Genomic DNA, 15,403 nt, shown 5'->3' on the forward strand with positions numbered 1-15,403 from the left:
AGTAATTGGAAGGATGGATGCTGAAGCTGAAGCTCCAATACTTTGGCCACCTGATGCCAAGAGCAGACTTATTGGAAAAGACCTTGATGCTGGGAAAGACTGAGGACATGAGGAGAAGAGGGTGACAGAGAATGAGATGGTTGGACGGCGTCATCAACTCACATGAGCTCGAGCAAACTCCAGGAGACAGAGGAGGACAGCGAAGCCTGGGTGTGCTATAGCGCATGGGGTCCCAGAGTGGAACACAACTGAGTGACTGAACCACCACAAATATAACCCCCCTTTACAAGTGTCCACAGAAGGTGAGAGCAGTGTGGTGAGTGGAAAAGACACTGGCATGAGAACTGAGGTTTAGAGCCAATTTCGTCAGTAATTAATTGTTGGTCCTTAGGTTAAACTCCAAAAAACTTCATCTATTAAAAAGAGAGAAAGAGAGAGGATTGAGCCAAAAGATTCCTAAAGATCCTTTGAATACTAATATTCTATGACCGTGAATCAACTTGTAATAGAGACAGAGGTGGATTTTTAAATCAGGAGACCGGATTTCAGCACCAGTTCGGCCACATACCAGCTATGCGAAAATGGACAAACCACTTAATCTCTAAGCCTTACAGAGATTTTCCTGACAGGGTTCAGAAAGATTAAGGGGTTACTGCAAGTCATATAAACCATAAATACTTACCTGACAGGTGTTATTGTATAACGTCCAGTCTTTCTCTTTTTGCTCTAATTAGCTAATGAGAAAAGGCAATCTAAAGCGACCCAGACTTCATCAATTTGAATTTTTAAAACTAGGAAATGCCAAGAATTAAGAATTAAGCGTCATATTCTGTTTATGGAGTTTATAGTTTTAATCCATAAATGCTTTTGATTTGATGATTAATCATATTGGCTAAAGTTACTTGTACAGCGTAGTCCCACATAAGAAGATGGTCATTGTTCCTGGAAGCCCAAATTATGACGGGGAGAAAACAGTGAACACGGTATACGAGAATGGTAACAGGTACTTACAAACCAAATTCCTTTTTCAGTAATCAATTTTGTGTTGAGCCGTCAGGACCTCTGGGGATGACAACAAACTAAGGCCAATGCAGATGGGAAGGTGTCCGGTTTTGTTTTGTGTTTTCAGTGAGGGAGGCAGCCCTAGAATAAACTAAACCTCCCTGGGAAAAAAAGGCGTTTTCCCATGAGACGTCTAGTGGGACTTGTCACACAGGCCAGCCCTATATATTCTTTATATTAACCGCCCTAGTTTCTCTCCTGCCTTTGAACGGAACTCTGGGAACCTAGTTCTTTTGCGCACGGTGGTCGCATTTTTTTCCGATTATTCAGCAGAACCGGTAAAGTATTTCCCTGGAAAAGGTTTAGGGCAAGCACACGCCCCTTGGTTCGGGTTGAGTAACGCGCGAACTATCTATGACGAGGGTGCCTGGCGCACTGCTATTGCTCAAGACTCGAGACGTTGCCAGAAAATGTGTAACGAAGCGGCAGAGGAACGGCGGCACGGCAGACGTTGGTGCGGTTGAACGCGCCGGATCTCCCAGTCCTAGCAAGGGGTCGCACCGCCCAGGTGGCCGCGATTCGCTCCGCGGCTCGCGCGGCGCGCCTTCCCCTACCCACCCCGCTAGTGCGCACGCGCGCCTGTCATCCGGGTGCTGGTGGCGGCTGCAGGTTGCGCCGGGGTGGCGAACAGGGGGCGGGGCCTGCGGCTCATTGTGCGCAGCGCTGCGCGGCGCCGGCGGCCGGCGAGGCCTGGGTCGAAGTTGGAGCCGCTGCCGCCGCCCTGCAGCTCACTCGCTGCCTTGGCAGCGCGCCGCTCTTCTAAAATGGCTGCCGCTACCGGTGCTGTGGCAGCCTCGGCCGCCTCAGGTCAGGCAGAAGGTAAAAAGATCACCGATCTGCGGGTCATCGATCTCAAGTCCGAGCTGAAACGGCGGAACCTGGATATCACTGGAGTAAAGACCGTGCTCGTTTCCCGACTCAAGCAGGTGAGGCCCGGAGAGGTCCGGGAAGGCGAGCTTAGGCCGCGCCTCGCAGCCCCCACTACCGCCGCAGCCCCTGGCCGTTCTCAGCCTCAGGGGCCCACGGTGCGGTGCGGTGGGGAGGTCCCGGGCGTCGCCCGCGTGCGCGCGGGGAGAGTGAGGACCCTCCCGCAGCACCCCCGCCCCCGCGCGCCGGGCCGGGCCTGCCAGGGGCCCGCGAGCCGCCCGGGACTGGCCGCCGTAGCCGAGCGCGCCCCTGCCTCCCCCGGGACGTCCCCGCCAGGCTGCCGAGGGCTGCGGCCGGCCGGCGCGGCTTCCCAAGGGCGATCGTGGAGACCCGGGAGGCGCTCGGTCCCCAGTCTGTAGCGATGGTGAGCGCGTGCATTTCTTGGCCTCGTAGGGACTGGTTACTTTGGTGACTTCTGCAAAGTTACCGTTTAATTGTGCCCAACCGTTTTCTCCCCATACTAGCGGGGAATTGGTAGTGGGATTTGATGGGTGGGTAAGAGAAAGGTTTGTCCGCTGGGTTTTCAGTTTTTGCATTAGCACAATGATTTGCTTTTTCTTCCCTGATTATCTTTCTGGTTTGAGTGAGCGTTGGAATTATAGTAGAGGAGAGCTAAGTTTGCATAATAGACATTAGGGAAGCTTCTTTTAGCTCTTTACTTTCGTAGCTAGCAACTTTTCTGCAATTGAGAATATTTAGAGTTTTGTTCAGTATGATAATATGTGATAGCTAATTTTCTCGACTAGGTAAAGTGTAAAGCTCCATGTGATTTTTCTACCTAATGATATTTCCTCCTGAAAGTTTCTCTCACTTGTGTAGTTTAATTGCTCTTTGTGAAGTTGGTTTATGAAATGACTGGCAATCCTAATGTCTTGAGGCTTGAGGTTTGCTTTTTTTTTTTTTTCATTTCGTTTTTATAAAATAAGTTTAGATAGACTGTGTAGCATATTAACTTCTCTTTCTAATGTAGGCTATTGAAGAGGAAGGAGGCGATCCCGATAATATTGAATTAACTGTTTCAACTGATACTCCAAACAAGAAACCAACCAAAGGCAAAGGTTGTTACGAGTTATAAACATATTTTAAAATATATTTTGGTTATATAACTTGCCTCTGCTCTTATGCCACTTGCCCTGTTTATATAGTGCTACTCTTTGCTATTTCCCTCTGGCACTCTGCCTTGTTGGGTCAAGGAAGAAAAGTACTGTTGCCAGGCTTTGGGTGACTAGTAGCCCTTAAGATTTGGCTGAAGTTGTCCTGAAAGTGAGACCAGTTCTTTATTGCTTCCGAATAAATTGCAAAGTCAAGTTTCATAATGTTTCTTCTTTCATAGTGTGAAGACCTGAAGAATAAAATGATGGTTTAAAACATATCTACCTTGCCCCACAATTGGCAGAGTATTGATGGAATTCCTACCAAATCTTTCACCTTGGCTCCTTGCTGTTTTCTCTAGTATATTAAAATTTTATAACCTTTGTGTTTACTATTTTGTTTGTCTTGGTGAACTTAATTTGCATTTAGGCCATTATACATTCTAATTTTCAGTAAAACTCAAAAAGACCTCACCAGTCATACTAACAAGGCAGGGGAAAAAGAATCCAAATCCATGACTAATTAGCTTTAAAAACAAGTTTTAACTTACAGGGATATATTAAAGATTTCAATTTTCTAACTTTTAAACTAGGCCATATATATATTCATATTTCTGGGATATGGTGATTTAGTGAATAGGTAAAGGTGGTTTTAAATTAACATTTTAACACTGTAAGTGGGGCTTAGATATGTTTAAAAGTTTCTAGTTGGTGAAATCCTTATTGGAGTAACTATGGATTTCTCCCCTTTGTCCCATAAGGACTGTAAGAGGGTGGGCATCGTGTGGGTATCTGAATCCCGGTACCTACCTACAATTTCCATGCAGCTACAGCATTTTAAAAACCTAACACTCTTTACTGCTTGAAGTGACCGATTTGCTACTCTCTGCTGTAGACCAGATTGATTGCAACTACAGTAAAATGGTTGAATGGAATAACTTTGAAAAGAAGGGAATAGTCACGTTTGAGCTTAAGCAATCTGTATGAGTATCAGGACCAGGGACATCTTGATGGTATCTTTCTATGTGAGTTTTCCTACCTTTGCAAGAGTCTTCTGTTTGTGCCAAAGGAAATTAAAAAGGGCTAAGAAGCATTTCCAGGATAGGATGGGAATGACTGGTGGAAATGGAGTTTACAGGAGTTACAAAGTTACCTTGAAGATATGTGGCTGTCAATTAATTCTTGCTCATTGTATCACTTTGAGAGATACATTTCCCAGTGGTTAGAGAACCATGTTGAGAAGCCTCTGCTGACAAACCCAGAGGCAATTTCAAAATGAGGAAGCATAAGAAAATTCAGGAATAAGTACATCAGGTATTAACCCTGTTTGTTATAGTGATTTCTTATAATGATTTTAATTCATGTAACTTATTTAGCACATTGTGGTAGTTTGATAGATGTTATATGTTCACTATGGTCCCAAGTTACTCAAGTTGATTAATGACTTAGCATGTAAAGTAAATCTCATTTATTTTCACCTACTTTTAATTTCTGTGTGTATCCCTTTCTTTTTCAGTCATTAAGAACTTCATCTTACCGTTAGAAATAAATTCAGCAATATACCATTTTAAGAAGTTTTTCAGTATACATATGTACATATGTATATATGTGTATGTGTCTAAATTAAGTATGTTAATTTTTCCCTCTTGTATAGATTATAAGGATACTTGAAATTTAATTTCTCCATAATCCTGATGTTAAGGTATCTTGTGGTATTTAGTAAGGAGTTGCAATATTAATTATTTGTCTGTAGCAGACTACAACTGAGTACTTCATCAGACTCATTCTGGGACATGTGTGATAAATAGCTCTTGTCTCCTTGAGTTCCATTTATCATTGTTCTCAAAATCCTATGAATTACAAAGAATATAATGTAAACCCCCAACTAAGAACTTGGTTTGAATTAATTTACAGCTAAGATGCTTATAAATAAGATTTTTAAATTTCAAGTTTAGAAATAACTTTTAGGCATCAAATTTGAATAGGGAAACTTTAAATATATCAGTAATTAACAGATTTTTAAAATGAAATATTATTCTAAAATAAGGTTCTTTTTGCCACATCTTATTTCACTTAGTATCTGTCTTGAAAATAATTTTATCTTGATCATACTACTATTCTTTCAGTGGGTCTACTTCTTTTTTATAAAAGTGGAAAATTTACTAGACTATCTGTAAGTGTCTCTTAATTCTGAAATTTAATAATTATATGTAACCAGGAGCCAGAAGAAAAATTCTTTCTGTTGAGCTAAAATAGATACATAAGAAAGGAACAAGAAAGCTCATAGTTCCTCAGTTAGTATAGATTTCTTCAGCTGAGCATACTAAAATAGGAAAAGAATAAAGAAAGGGTTTACTTAGAGGCAGTCAAGTAGACAAGAGCAAGATAAAACATTTAATAGCTTGTTAGAGAAAATAAATAATTCTTATGATGATGTGGCTTAATGTAGCAAGTAAAAGTTAAATGGTGTTGAATGATAAGGCGAGAGAAGCTTCATGGGTCTTAACATTTCTTAGGTGAAATATTAAGCTTGTTCTCTTACAAGTGCAGAGTCCCTGTTTCTTAAGAAAATTTTTTTGTGTTAAAATGACTGTTTTGACAGATTAAAGGAAAAGGAATCTGCATTCTTTAGTATTTTGTGGGATATTTTTAAAATGCTGTTATTAGAAGCATAAACTCACAAACTTAAAACAAATGTTGATAATGTTATAGTGAGTCCAAATATTTATGACTGACATATTTGTAAAAATCTATCTGCTTGTAGTTGGTATGGTGAAATTTGTAGCTTAGATTGGTTCTCACTTCTGAACCTTTTCTCATTCTCTTTGCTATGTAGAAGAAAGCTTCACCAGTGAGATTTATGGTCATTATTTGGGTGTGTGTTAGAAAGCGGTTAAACAGGTAGAACTAACTCCTCATTAGCCTCTTTTAGAGATTATAGATGTAAACTTTCTTTTGGTTCACTTGTAAATGGCATATCATTCTTTTGGATTTTCAACCTTTAGAGTCACCTAAACTTTGGCAAAAGTTACTTAAAGTCGTTAATCAGTGCAGTATTCAGAAGTGTCTGTAGTCAGTACTTAACTGAACTGAAACTCACAATACTTTAGGTTTTTAAAAATCTGATTTGTTCCTACTATAGAAACAAGTATATTTTTGGGTTACAGGTTTATCCAGACATAATGCCTGATTATGTGTAGAAAGTACCATACTCAGTGTAGACAATCAGTATAATTAATTATGTGTTTACTCTGTTAAGCTTTCTAAAATTTGTATGCCAAATAAGAATATAGTAATCAACCACATAAAATGGATTTAATATAGTATCCTAGTAAACTGTAACTTTTTTTTTTTAACTGTAGTATGTTTGGATGTTAAGGAAATTTTAATCAGAACTGTGGCATTGAGAAGCATTCTGAGGCCAAAAGTGTCAGATCTTTTTTGGGTACCTACTGGGCTAGAAGCTCTGTGAGGATATAAGGACATAGTCTTTTATTTACATTAGTCTCTGTAATGCTTAGCAGCTTGCTTTGCACATAAGAGGTGCTCAGAAAATGTTTGTTGAATGAATACCAAGGGTCATATGATGACTTTCTTAACAACTGCTTTGAAAAATATTTCTTTTGATGCTGACTTTAACTGCATATTTCTTTGTAGGAAGCACTGCATCAGAGATTAATAGTCTTTTCTATCTTCCATATGATTTTTCTTTTTAAGGTGCCTTTCTCAACAGCAGTAGTGGCTTCTCCTTAAACACTGATATGTGAAATACACTTACTTCTAGAACACGAATCATGGGCACCTGCCTTTTCTTTTCTCCCTCACCAAGTTGTTGCTGTGTTGGAAAGCCTTATAACTTTTGCTAGAATATTGTCTGACCTCAAAACTTGTGTATGTCACTTTCATTTCACAAAATCAGGCAGTTTTACCTCTGTTCTTAAAACCAGCATTTGACTTATGCAGTTGTATATGATGGATTATGTTTATTACCAAAGTACTTTTTTACTTTTATTTTGTTGTGTCAGATATGGTGTGTGTCAAGAATCTTGGTGGAGAGATGGGTGAAATTTTCTAGTACTTAAAGAAAATGTCTTTCTCCATGTCAGTCACCATCCAGGCATTTTGAATCAAGGTCAGAAGATTCTGACTTTCTCTTTCATGAAGTCATGTAAAATGAAGTGTGAATTGTCTAGGAATTAGAGGAAAAAGCAATCATTATTACCAGTTGGTGGCATCAGAAATGACTTTAATGAAGAGGTTGAATAGTGGCTTAAGGTTTAAGGCTGAAATCTACTGATTTATTTAATCAGCTCTAAGATCTCACATGTTACAGTAAAAGGGCCTCAATGTGGTGCAATTCCAGGAGTTCACCATTCACACCATAAACTCCACAGTCCCAGTTAGCCTCTAGTTCTGGTATCCTGGAATAGTTTGTATTGTGGCTTTACAGAATTGTTTTCCAGATCATAAAAGTGAAATGTTTTCATTTTAAAAACTAGATAATCCAGAAAAGTACAAAAAAGTGAAAATTGCCCATAATTCCACCACTCCAACTTTATCAGAAGTTACATTTTATTGATCTAAGCTGTATATGTACATGTGCATGTACTTGTAAGAGGTTTAAGGATTTTTTTGTTTGTTTTTATTTTTTACCTTTTTGAGAACTAATACAAGTTTATTCCTACTCTAGGTGTTTTGTGGAAGGTAGGCAGAATTTAAATTTTCTCTATGGAGAATTTGAAAACATTAACCTTCCTCATATTCTTCTTATTCCAACTTCTTTGGTTACACTCAATCTGACCTACACTTAAATGACTAGAGTCATTTAAGTTTTAAAAAATACAGATACCAGGCTCCTGCCCCCCAGAAAGTTGGTTTTGTTTACTCTTTGTGGGGGCCCAGGAATCAGTGTTTTCTAAAAGTTCCCCAGGTGATTCTCAAGCAGCTAGAGTTAAGAACCACTGGGTGCTCTAGCCTGTAGCTTGAAACTTAGCATCATTTTCATTCATCCCTTTCTGCCTGTTGGTTCGTTCTCTATACCTTACACAATTAGTTCTCTATTTGAATATATATGTGATTAATTCTCTATACAGTTTTCAGAAAACTTTCATATTGCTTTACTTGACTTGCACAAAAATGCTGAGAGTTAAGCAGTACTACTTTCTTTTAATTGATAGCATAGAAAAGTAATCCATTAAGAACTCAGTTGCATTTTTGCTGCCTTTGAAAATCTTGTGCAAATGTTCACAGGTGTGTGTGGATGTTCAGTTTGGTTGTCTTTAGATGATAAAGTTAAGAGATTTTTAAAATATATGTTTGATATTTTTCAGATTTACTTTATTATATAAATATGAATTATCTTTGTGGTAGATTTAAAAAAAAATAATAAAATGACCTATAGGATGACTTCTATGTTTAAGACAAGGTGTAAGTCAGAAATCTGATTTCTTTAATAGAAGAGAGGCTAAAACGCATATGCAAACAGGTAACACAAGACAATGGTACATGCTTATTTTAAGATTTTGTACAGTTGGGGAGAGGTTGTTGCTGGAAACATTAACATTGTTCTGTTTGGCCTGGTCTCTGAGTCTTATTCCCTCTTCTCTAACAAATTTTATGACTGAACCTTTTCTGCATTTCATAACTTCCGTAAATGTTTAGTGGAAAAGTTACTCAGCCACAAAGTTTTTTGGCAAATTACTTTAAACTCTACTTACTAAGTAGATTTTTTGTTTTGTTTTTGGAGGTATTTCTGAACTTGAAGAGGAAAATTACCAACCCTTTTAAGAATCAGTTTGCCTTTGAAGGAGAAAACCAAATTTTCATCTTGAAATCTATATTCTTAATTCTGAAACACAAGTGTTCTGAAAATAAAGTTTTTTCTTAAGTTTGGCAAAAGTGAAGCTATTTATAATCTTATTTCCATGATTAATTGAGAGACTGTTCCAGAAGCCATTGGGAAGTTTAAATTAACAATTGGTATATACACTATTGTATTCTTAAAACTGGACAGTTCTAAAACATGTCTGGCCCCAGTGGTTTCTTTAAGGGTTTGTGGACCTACACAAACTTATGATGCATAAATAAGGAGGTGTTTTAGCATCATCTTCCTTTGGTGTATTTTTACTTTTGACTCTATGATTGTGCAAAGAACATTGCAGTGTATTTTATGTAATTTCAAGATGTATGTTACTACTATGATAGTTTGAGATGTGATAAGTAATTTTGCTTCCATTTTTTATTTTGCTGTTCAGACTATCTTTATGCTCAATTTATTTTTTAGTTTTGTTCCTCAAAGCATTAGTTAGGCTTCTGTCTACATTGTACTTTCAGTTAGTTTCCTCATCCTGGTGGTGCTGCTTTCCTTTGGACCAGTTCGTATTTCTAAGGTACATGCCAGATTTCTTGAAGGACAAAAGATTCATTTATTATTTTGTTATAGGACATGTCATAGCACAGGCTTACATGGGAGATGAAGTATATATGGTTGCCAACTGTACAAAAATGTGCCTAAGCTGGTGGTGCTTGTTGAATTAAGTAGGATTTGATTTTTAAGTTATTTCTTATCTGTGACATCATAAAAGTTAGGAATCTCTAGATGTTCTTTGTAATATCTTTCAACTCCAAGTTTACAGTCCTTACTGACAGTATGGGGTTGTACATGATGCTGATTTGATTGGCATGTCACAGTGAGGGCTAAATAAAAGTCTGAACTTTGTTTACTGCTAGCGTCCAGCTTAGAAACTACACCATTATCATTCAAGATCTATGTAATGCTCATTACACAGCACTGTACTAGGTTCTAGGCTGGATGATGAACATCATAGCTGTCTGAGAGGTGAATTATCTTTGTATGGGGGAGGAATGATACTTTAAATTACAATATAGTTTCTAATTGAGCATGTGTAAATAAATACAGTTACAGATTATGAGAGCAGTCAAAAATTAGTGCATAAAATGTCAGTTTATTATATGCCTGTCAGGTTGTTACTAGTTTCATTAATGTATGTTTGAAAAATCTTGTCCTTTTAGTTTTTATTTTTATAAGCTGATGACACATTGTGTCCAGTGCTTTCATGTGATACAATTGTTAAAAACAATAAAGGAAGCGATTTGGACCTTTCTCTGTATCCCAGCTGCTTGCTGCCTGTTTGTCATGGGACAAGTTACATAATCTCTGTGACTCTCTTATTTTAAACTTTTACAGATGTGGCCTGTGGAGCCTCTATTCATGCTAAAAGAGATGGCATTTTTAACTGCTGGCACATTGTAGCTGATGCTTTTGTCGTTTTTGAGGAGTGGGAGTAGACCTGGGTTTAAACTGAAGCACTGCCCTTACTAACTTTGTAATCTGATTAACTTTTCAGTATGTTGTAGAATGGGGCTAGTTAAGAGGATAAAATACATGCATTAATATATATGAAGCATGTATCCTAGTGCCTACACTGTGGAAGCTACTTAAGCAGCAGTAGTGACTGCATCTGTTGTTTTTGTTGATGTAGTGTAATTTGGTTTTCCTTTAAGTAAATTAAGGCAAGTGAAACTCGCCGTGGAGTGTGTATAGTATATATAGCTTGTCATTATGCTGAGGGCTTCCATTTCAAAGATGGTATCTATAAATTGAGTTAACCACTTCTTACTAAAATAATGTCTTTTAAGTAGGTCATAGTAAGATGAAGTGAAAAGAATTTTACTCCTGGAAATGAGAAGCCTTGGCTTCTAAGTCTGACAATGCCATTTACTAGCTTTGGGCAGTCTGTGTAACCTTGGTTCATTTTCTCTTTTGTAAAGTTGTGATTACTTGCCCTATGTACTGTGGGGTGCTAGAGAAAAATCACCTAAACTTTTTAAAAGTGCTTTGCAAATTATAATGCATTTTATATTTATAAAGAGTAAATAGTATTTGCAAATGATCTGAAGGACTATCACTCAAAAGCTCTGCTCCATAGGTTATTTGGTGGTGTGGGTGTTGGGGGTGGGTGGTGGAATCTTGTAGCTTTAAAAAGCTTATTTCTTCTAAAAGCTTTAAGGTTTTTATAGTGTGGTGGTTGTTGTTCAGCCACTCATTTGTTTCCAACTCTTTGCAACCCTATGGGCTGCAGCACGCCAGGCTTTTTGTCCATCTCCTGGAGCTTGCTCAAACTCATGTGCATTGAGTCGGTGATGCCATCCAACCATCTCGTCCTTTGTCGTCCTCTTCTCCTCCTGCCTTCAATCTTTCCTAGCATCAGTTCAGTTCAGTTCAGTCCTCAGTCGTGTCCAACTCTTTGCAACTCCATGGACTGCAGCATACCAGACTTCCCCGTCCGTCACAGACTCCCAGAGTTTCTCAAACTCGTGTCCATCAAATTGGTGATGCCATCCAGGCATCTCATCTTCTGCCATCCCCTTCTCCTCCTGCCTTCAATCTTTCCCAACATCAGCGTCTTTGCTAATGAGATGGCTCTTCAAGTCAGGTGGCCAAGTACTGGAGTTTGAGCTTCAGCACCACTCCTTCCAATGAATATTCAGGACTGATTTCTTTTAAGATTGACTGGTTTGATCTCCTTGCAGTCCAAGGGACTCTCAAGAGTCTTTTCCAGCTTCACAGTTCAAAAGCATCAATTCTTTGACACTCAGCCATCTTTAAGGTCCAACTCTCACATCCATACATGACTACTGGAAAAACCATAGCTTTGACTATACAGACCTTTGTCGGCAAAGTAATGTCTCTGCTTTTTAATATGCTGTCTAGGTTGGTCATAGCTTTGGTCATTGCTTCCCAAGAAGCAAGCATCTTTTAATTTCATGACTGCAGTCACTGTCTGCAGTGACTTTGGAGCTCAGGAAAATGAAGTCTGTCACTGTTTCCACTGTTTCCCCATCTATTTGCCATGAAGTGATGGGACCAGATGCCATGATCTTAGTTTTCTGAATGTTGAGTTTTAAGCCAACTTTTTCACTCTCCTCTTTCACTTGCATCAAGAGGCTCTTTAGTTCTTCTTCGCTTTCTGCCATAAGGGTGGTATCATCTGCATATCTGAGGTTATTGATGTTTCTCTCTGCAATCTTGATTCCAGCTTGTGTTTCATCCAGCCCAGCATTTTGCTTGATGTACTCTGCATGTAAGTTAAATAACCAGGGTGACAGTATACAGCCTTGACATACTCCTTTCCCAGTTTGGAACCAGTCTGTTGTTCCATGTTGCTAACTGTTGCTTCTTGACCTGCATACAGGTTTCTCGGGAGGCAGGTAAGGTGGTCTGATATTCCCATCTCTTTAAGAATTTTCCACAGTTTGTTGTGATGCACATAGTCAAAGGCTTTAGCATAGTCAGTGAAGCAGAAGTAGATGTTTTTCTGGAACTCTCTTGCTTTTTCTATGATCTGTGATAGAACAGTTTAGTAAGCTGTTTCTCACCTGATACTGTTTTATTTTTTAAGGAAGGAACATCTCCCTCATTGCCCTTGTAGTAACTTCTAATTTGTGTTTTCTCTAAAATACAAATGCCACTAAGTTCTACATTTTGTTTCTCTTTTGTTTCACACAAGCCCTCAGGGATTTTACCTCAGTGGATAAAAGAAAACTCTTTACTCTTCATCTTTTCACATACCTGGAAGAACCTGTATCTTGTTCCCTTTTTATCTCTCATTCGTGGAAAGGATTTCCAATTGGGATTAGATGGAAGATAGGAGCTGGTAAAGAGACATGGGAAAGGGAGTTAACCTAACTTTTTTTTCACAGTTACCTCACAGCCAAACTCTCTCCTCTGGGGTCATGGAAGTTTGAGATAGGTATGTGGCAGTTCCTGTTTTAGGCCAAGGAAGGGTTGATTAGTTGGCCTCAGGAGAAAACATCCATTAACATCTGAAAATAAATAAATTTTTTAAAACTTAATAGTAAAATTTTAACAGCTGTGATTCTTTTACGACAGCATTTCTGATAGATTATGGGTTATCTAAGTAGATATTTATGGACTTGCTTGAAAACACAAACTTTTAGCCTTGGATCTGTGGGAAATTTGTGTGTGTGTGTATGTGTGTGTGAGGCACTTTTAGCCTTGGATCTGTGGAAAATTTGTGTGTGTGTGTGAGAGGCACTTTTAGCCTTGGATCTGTGGAAAACTGTGTGTATGTGTGTGTGTGTGTAAAACATTTAAAAAATTCCAACCACCAATTTTCAAAGTTTTGAAGTTGAGGGTTGGGTCAGGGAGGCCTGTAGTCTGTCTGGAAGCTGTTAACAGTTTTTGGTCTGAAGTAATTTCTACTTGCCTTAAATCAGTTAAATCAGTCTTCATGTTAAAGCACGACTTAATATTTAGGCCTTTAGAGAAACACAAAATCAGCATAAAAGCAGTCACTGTACTTAAGGTATTTCTTTAAATGGTGAGCAAGAGGTACCCGACAGAACAAGGCAGTGTATCATCAGCTGATCATGGATTGTGAGGTGTCAAGTGTGAGAATTTTATTTTAGAGAAAGCTTGTTGACAAGAAGAACTTAGGAAGGCTTTATGAGGGATATGAGTCTTGAGTTTGGCTATCAGGTGTCTGGTTATGTATACAGTTAGTAGAGTACCGTTGAAAGGTGATGCTACTTCTGGGAGAATTGAAGATAGAGAATTTGACTGGTGTAAAGAAAAATGGATCTCATATGTCAAGTCAGTGAAGATGATGGGTTAATATGTAGATTAATTATTTGCACAGTTTATTTTAGTGAAACGAAACAGCATGACATTGTTCATAAAGCTTTTTTTTTGGTTTGGGACAGCTATGGCCAGGTGGTTTATAAGCAGTTGGCATTTGCTTTGTCAGATGATTTGGGAGTGGAGAGTGATACCTCGGGGTAAACTTGTCTGAATGTTTTTTGCTCTTAAAGTAATAAAATATTGGTTGTTAGCCCATTTTCCTTCTTTCGCAGGTAAAAAACAGGAAGCAGATGAGTTGAGTGGAGATGCTTCTGTGGAAGATGATGCTTTTGTCAAGGTAAAGTGTTAATTACACAGGTTAAGATGTCTGTTTTGAGCCTAGTATTTTGCATGATGAATTCATGCATTTTGCTTTAACAATAGACACTGAAATATGTTGGTAAATAGGTATAGAGATGTATAATATTGTCAGTCTTACTAATTCTCATAGTTGAGAAATATAATAAATAATTAGTTAAATGAGACAAAGCAAAGAATGTTTGTTTGGGGAGACATAGGGGCCAGAGGAACAGGTACAGGACAATTGATACCTTAGTTCCTGGACAGGGTACTGCCCATCACGTTTAGCTTTTGTATATATTAATAATATACAGAAATCAGATTAATGTAGTCTTTAAAATGGAGAAAGTTGCTGATGTACTGCTACTTGGTAAAGATCAGATTAAGAAATGTGTTTTGCCCATTAAAGATAAATAAGCCAGGTCTTCATTGGCTAAAAAGGAATATATTTTATTTTAAGAATGTCCAACTAGGAGAACAGAGTATGTAATTTTAATTGAGGTTGTGGCAGTTCTATATACTGTTACTTTTAATCATAGTTTTTATTGTCATTGTTTTCATTTTAATGAAATGTGATCTCCTATTGACTGATCATTAGGTCTTAAGTAGTGTGGCATTTGCAGGAATTATTTAATGAGCATAGTTCCTTTTAAATTACATATGTCTACACCGCATGTATTCTGTTTTCTGTACAATTTCTGTACAATTAGGTCATATTGCCATAACATCTCGGATGTCTGTGTGGTCCACCATGAAGTCAGCTCATGTCCCTTCACTCACCCATTTCCTACCATCTAACTCTCTACCCTCCCCACACACGCAGGCTACACAGGTACCATGTACCTCACTCTTTGTATCTTGCACTTTGACGGCAGGCACAGAAAGAAAGAGATATTTGGTTGAGGAGTTAGCCCTGAAGTCAGGTAACTCAAGAAATATGTGCTCAGGGATCCATTAAAATGGGTGATTGCATGCCTATAACTGACTTTTTTTGAGCCTTTAAGGACTGTTCAGTCTTTGTATTCTGTTATCCTTCTGGTATATCTTCCGTTAGGTTTGTTCCTTTGCTCTCATTTTCTCTAGCTGTCTTCACTAGTGAGTGTATGATTAAGCCAAAACTACCCATAAGCTGGAAAAACATTGTGACTTAGTAAAAACCCTTTTAGTTTTCAAATTTCTAACTTCCTTTCAGCTCTTCAGTGCACAAAAATGTTTAAGTCATTTAAAATGTTACGAGGAGATGTAATATTGCTGTCTTATATGTACCACAAAGGATGCCTTTGTTTAATTATTAAATGAACCTGGTCATAATGTCTAAAAGAACAAAATAACTTTTACAAAATTCTATTTAAATGTATCA

General features: G+C 38.2%; 1 protein-coding gene across 4 annotated transcripts in view; it reads left to right on the plus strand.

Annotated features, from left to right (window-relative positions):
• Positions 1-1,711: 1,711 nt before the first annotated feature.
• Positions 1,712-15,403, plus strand: part of SLTM (SAFB like transcription modulator) — a 43,530-nt gene continuing 29,838 nt past the window's right edge. For 2 of the 4 annotated variants that reach the window (XM_043471830.1, XM_043471831.1), the window contains exons 1-3: positions 1,712-1,988; positions 2,960-3,047; positions 13,977-14,041. In XM_043471830.1, the coding sequence (XP_043327765.1) occupies positions 1,827-1,988; positions 2,960-3,047; positions 13,977-14,041 (315 nt within the window). In that variant the 5' untranslated portion in view covers positions 1,712-1,826. The remainder of the gene's footprint in view (positions 1,989-2,959; positions 3,048-13,976; positions 14,042-15,403) is intronic. The other 2 variants (XM_043471832.1, XM_043471833.1) reach the window with 2 other exon arrangements.

The sequence above is a fragment of the Cervus canadensis genome, chromosome 6 (genome assembly GCF_019320065.1).
Source record: "Cervus canadensis isolate Bull #8, Minnesota chromosome 6, ASM1932006v1, whole genome shotgun sequence".
Lineage (NCBI taxonomy): Eukaryota > Metazoa > Chordata > Mammalia > Artiodactyla > Cervidae > Cervus > Cervus canadensis.